The sequence below is a fragment of the Otolemur garnettii genome, unplaced genomic scaffold, assembly GCF_000181295.1.
Source record: "Otolemur garnettii isolate 467f Iridium unplaced genomic scaffold, OtoGar3 scaffold00279, whole genome shotgun sequence".
Taxonomy (NCBI): domain Eukaryota; kingdom Metazoa; phylum Chordata; class Mammalia; order Primates; family Galagidae; genus Otolemur; species Otolemur garnettii.
In genome coordinates, this window is record NW_003852674.1 from 111,201 (window position 1) to 116,990 (window position 5,790).

The 5,790-nt window shown below is 41.2% G+C and overlaps 1 protein-coding gene across 1 annotated transcript in view; it reads left to right on the forward strand.

Annotated features, from left to right (window-relative positions):
* The first annotated feature begins 2,644 nt into the window (after nucleotides 1-2,644).
* LOC100946285 (protein ZNF738-like) overlaps nucleotides 2,645-5,790 on the forward strand; it is an 8,354-nt gene continuing 5,208 nt past the window's right edge. The window contains exon 1 of the mRNA XM_023508833.1: nucleotides 2,645-2,673. Coding sequence (XP_023364601.1) covers nucleotides 2,671-2,673 — 3 coding nt within the window. The 5' untranslated portion in view covers nucleotides 2,645-2,670. The remainder of the gene's footprint in view (nucleotides 2,674-5,790) is intronic.

Consider the following 5,790-nt stretch of genomic DNA (forward strand, 5'->3'; position numbering starts at 1 on the left):
TTTTTTTTTTTTTTGCGGTTTTTTGCTGGGGCCTGGTTTGAACCTACTACATCTAGCATATGGGGCCAGTGCCCTACTCCTTTGAGCCACAGGTGCTGTCCCCCCATTCTGGTATTTCAAATTTGTATTTCCTCTTACTAAAGACAGGTCTAGGGCCAGGTTCTTGAACTCATAGCCATAATTTCAGAAGACACAGATCTATGCTCAGCATCCATAGCACAGTGGTTACAGTGCCAGCCACATACACTGAAGTTGGTGGGTTCAAACCTGGCAGGGTCAGCTAACCAACAATGACAGCTGCAACCAAATTTCAGCATCCTCACCCATCTAAGAAAACATTAGAGTAAAAATGCCACCTTAGAAATGGCTGGAAATATCTGTAAATTAGATGTGTGATAGGAGTTAATACTCAGAATATATATGTGTAATTTTAAATGCTTTTGGAGTTACACAACTCCAAAACCATAACAGCTAAACCCAAATATCTTTATTTAAAAATTGACAAAAAAGTGCACTGACACTTTTCAAAGAAGATATATAAATGGCCAATGGTCATTTGAAGCAGTGCTTAAAGTACTAATTATGGAGAAATGCCAACAAAAATCACAATGAACACATTATATCATACTCATAATGAACAATAAAAGTATTTGTTAAGGATGTAGAGAAATAGGAACTTTTTGGAATGTTGATGAGGAAAAACATTGCAGACACTATTAAAATGTATGAAAGCTATCATGATGCCTTGGCACTCTATCCAGAGTGACACAGTGAGATTCTATGTCAAAAAAACAAACAAACAAAAAACCCCCAAAAAAACAAAACAAAGAAGAGAAAAAGATAGAAAAGAGAGAACATGTTCATAATTATAATGAGTTAACAAGGTATCTCAACAGTAGGAGACAAAGAGGAAGTGATCATAACTCTACATCTTTTGAGAGGGGAAAAACACAGTTATTAATACATAGCCATGTGTGGCTCAGAGCCTGTAGCTCAGCTACTAGTGCGCCAGCCACATTCACCAGAGCTGGGGGGGGGGTTCCAACCCAGCCCAGGCTTGCCAAACAGCAATGACAAGTACAACCAAAAAATAGCCAGGCGTTGTGGCAGGTGCCTGTAGTCCCAGCTACTTCAGAGGGTGAGGCAAGAAAATCTCTTAAGCCCAAGAGTTCGAGGTTGCTGTGAGCTGTGAAGCCATGGGTGACATAGTGAGACTCTGTCTCAAAAAAAGACAAAAAACAAACAACAAAAAACATTGTTATGTGTAGACCAGCTTACCCAAAGTGACCAATGTACACAGTTTCATTCCCACAGTTCCAGGAATTTGGTGTAGCAGGATTGGCCACCATCATCTGAAGGCTTGGTGCCTTGTCAAAATCGTTATTAAACATTGTTTGCACATTCTCCTGTAAATAAAATGAAACGTCATTTCTCCTTTAAATGAAATGTCACCTTTTCCCCAATATTATGTTTCCTTCCTGTCCTCTATTATAGATATTGTCTTCTCTTTTTCATCAAGCTAAGAGTTATTTGTTAGGTGGTTAAGAGTACATTGGCCATCAATTCTTTAAAACACATAACCAAAAAAGTAATTCAAGAATATCTTTTTATTCATCAAATACCAAAACAATAGTATTTTGGATACATTGGATTAAATAAATAATTACATAGGTTGGCGGCTGTAGCTCAGTGGTTAGGGCACCAGCCACATACACCCGGGCTGGAGATTCCAACCTGGCTGGGGCCTGCTAAACAACAATGACAACAACAACAAAAAATTAGCAGCATTTTGGCAGGTGCCTATAGTCCCAGCTACTAGGGAGGCTGAGGCAAGAGACTTGCTTAAGCCCAAGGGTCTGAGGTTGTTGTGAGCGGTGACGCCACAGCATTCTACCCAGGGCGACATAGTAAGATGCTGCCCCCCCCCCAAAAAAAAATTACAATTAATTTTACCTACTTTTTTTCTTTTTTGTGGCTACCTTAAAATGTGAAATGACACAGGTGGTTCACATTTTGTTTCTATTGGACATTGCTTTCTTAAAAGACTGCATCCCTTTTCAAAGCTTAAGCTGCCTTCGGAAAAGACAAGATTACAAGAAAATTTAAAAGAAAAAACAACTTTTAAAATAATTGTTAATAAGTTGTTTCCATTTGTAAAAAATGTATTTGCAGTGTGTGTATGTGCGCGTATGAGAGTACACATATGTATGTATATGTATGTCTATATAAATAAAATGTATAGAAAGGATATAATTTACATTCCAGGTTAAATACAAATGTTGCCCAGGGAGTACCGAGTCCCAGAGCAGGTATAAAGCCCAGTCTGTGCAGAGCTCCATCCTAGAATGTTAGCTTTCCGGCCTCATTCAGCCTATTGTATGGTCGTATTCCCTGTCAATCAGGACCAGAGGGGTGGGGCCGGAGGCCCTATCCAATCAGGGATGCTCCAGTGGAAACTGTCCAACCAAAATGCACAGCCAGGAAGAAGGCGGCAGCTTCCGGAACCGGCATGGCTTTGGTCTCTTGTGCTGGGCTCTGACCAGAGTTCCCTCTTCACTGTTGGAAGTTCAGGAGGACCTAGGTGTCTCTGCTGCAACCTCTGCCGTCCTGTGACTTGCAGGTACTGGGACATTTGTAGAGAGGACACCGGGACATCCTGGAAGCTGAGAAATGGTGCGTATATGGGATCGGGTGTAATGGGGGAGGGGGGGCTCTGGTTGGAGAGGGAAGTGGTTGTGGCAGGACCGCACTATTTCTCTTTAGTTGGAGACTCTAAAGACCAGAGTTTGTCACTGGCACCCCTTTGTGCTCACACTACCCTGGGCAAAGGTTGGGTTTCGGTAGGCTCTTCTTTATTGTAAGAAAATATTTCTTTGTAAAAACACCAAGTATAATATCTGCAAGCATCACAAACTTTTCTTTTCCTTCGTAGGGAGGAGCAAACAAGTTTTGAAAAAAAAGTGGGAGATGAGGGCAGAATGAAGGGTGGAAAAATAATCTGCTATACTAGAAAATGTTTCACCCTGAAGTCAGCCTGTTCTTAGGAGGGGCATAAAGAGGGGTAACATGTTGAAGTCAGAATTGGCCAAAGTTCAGGATCCCGGGAGAAAGAAACTTTAGAAATATTTGATGAAGAAGCATTTTGTTGTGACTCCTGAAGAAAGAACCGTTCAGCTGATTGTTTATGAACAATAAATGGGAATTTGCAGAGCCTGTGCCTGCCCTTGTCATAGGAGAAACAGGAAGTATCACCTAAATCACCATGGGAAGGGTTGTTTCTTGCAGTGTGTTGCTCTAGAGAACACAGGGTGGGGAATTTCTTTAACCACATCTGCCTACCAGGATGAGTTACATGCCCTTTCATTTCGCACCACTTTCCCTTGCCCTATACATGACGTTGGTCTACTTTATATGACATTGCTGAATGTAAGTAATGTGGTTTGCTGAGTTGTATGAGTAGCTGTATTAAATGATTATACTTGTGGAGGGATTTATTTGAGCTCCTGCTTTATAGGCAGTTACTCAAAATCATAGAAGGGTCTGTGGGGCTTGCCCCTGGCACCTGCAGTGAGAGCAGTGTGGAGCCTTGAACGTGTGGGATCTATGTTAACTCTGGGTGGTATCAAAATTAAATTTTGCAGGTGGAGTTTGTATTGGAATATTGGTGGAATATTGTTCTGTAAACTGCATGTATTTCTTATGAGAAGTGTCAAAGAAAAACATTGTAGAGGCCTGGGCTAGAGGGAGATTCTAACTGTCCCAGAAAGGAAGGATGTGTTCTCCTGCACATATGCTGTCACAGCACAAACTGTGCAACTGTGCAGTGATTCCACATCACCTCCTGGGTTGAGAGGGGACAGTGGTGTTGGAGGACAAAAGCTCTGAGGTCAGATTTCTTCTCCACATTCTGCTGCCACCATGTGATACCCAGCATTTTAAGCAAATGTACACTAGACAGTGATGTAGTCACAGCCCATCCAGGCAATGCTCCACCATCTGGAATCAAGCTCACAGCTCCTTTACTCTTAATAGTGTCCCACCCAAACCCCACACCAGTGCCCAGAAGACTTCTGGTTTCTCCCCACCCCAAGATCCTGTATGTGTAGCAACAACCCGGCCATTCATTACCCAGGCTTTTGTTTCACCCAATGATAATCTCATCTATCTCCATGGAACAGAAATAAGCGTGAGCATATCCCAGCCTGGGCTATTATGTCTAGCACTGGCGCTCCAAACCAAGTGACTGAACCAAAGATATATATAAATCAGTGGAAGTTTATTAAGACAAAGTTTGTAGACATTTTTGGGGCGGGGGGAGAACCCACAAATCACATACGTATCTTTGATTGTTCAGAAGGGATATTTGGGAACTTTGGTACTTAAACATGACAAGACATACGGAAGGAAAAAGTACTAGGGCCATGGGAACTGAATGGTTACCTTCTTTGGAAGCTTAGGAAATTTACAGTTTGCATGGGATTGTGTGAATGTCTGAACAAAAAAAGAGAGTGAAGGAAGAATCGATTAAGTAGATGTCCATGGGTATGTAGAAGAGGAATTGATCTTGTCTTTCTTCTATACCTGGGAAAATAAAGTTATGGTAAACATTATTAGTATGTAATGAAGCAGATTTTAGTTTTAGGAGCTAGACTTAGCCTGCAGACACAGAGATAGATTTTTGTGTTTTTGCTTATGGGACCCCAGCAAGGATTGCCTTTATGAATGATCTTTGATTGACAGTGCTTTCAGAATCCTCAGAACTTTTACCTTTCCATGAGGGTCTGCATGATAGGTATTGTTAGTATCAACTGTTCATTTGGAAGTGGGTCTTTAACTTAGCCTCTGGGTTTCACCTTTGCTTTTGCATAAGGAGTTGTTTCTTAGATTCTTAGTTTCTTTTACAGTATCACCCAATATTTCCACAAGCTCTATAGTTTGTCCACCCGTGGGTCCATGTTACCACCTGTCTTCTGATTATTTCCTTCACCATAAACCCTCTTTTGGGTACACAATGTGGCTTAGGTTACTTCTCTGGTAACTTAACTCTTGCCTCCTGGAATTATGCCATGATTTCAAGAAAGTGGCCCTACACCTGTCTGTTGCAAGAGTAAATATAAAAGAGAAATACAGACTGAATACTCCAAGTTGAATATGAAGAGAAAGATTTTACTCTCTTCCTTTTGCTTAAAGATTTTAATTTAGAATATTTTGTGTGTAAATGTTTTCTCTGCCTCTTTGAAATATATGTAAATAATTTTACGAGATAAATAGATTTTTGTCTCTTTTTAAATTCAGGACTACGTTTCTCTAGGACCCAGGTATTATGATTTTGAATTATAAATAGTTGAAAAGATAACAACCTTTGCCAAAGTTTCTGATGTGGTGTAGGACCTGCCTTTAAAAGGCACCTGGTTCTAAATCTTCCATCATGTAGACATAAACTTTCTTTCTTCTTCTGAATATCATCAACTTGCAAACACAAATGTGCTTTCTAGTTACAAAGTGAATTTAGGGTGAGCTATATATGAGAAATGGTGCTGTCAGGGCTTGGCACCCATAGCTCAGTGAGTAGGGCTACGCTGAGGCTGGCAGGTTTGAGTCTGGCCCCAACCTGCTAAACAACTATGACAACAGCAACAATAACAAAATAGCTGGATGTTGTGGTGGGCACCTGTAGTCCCAGCTACTTGGGAGGCTGAGGCAAGAGAATCAGTCACTTCAGCCCATGAGTTTGAGGTTGCTGTGAGCTGTGATGCCCTGGCACTGTACCGAGGGTGACATATTGAGACT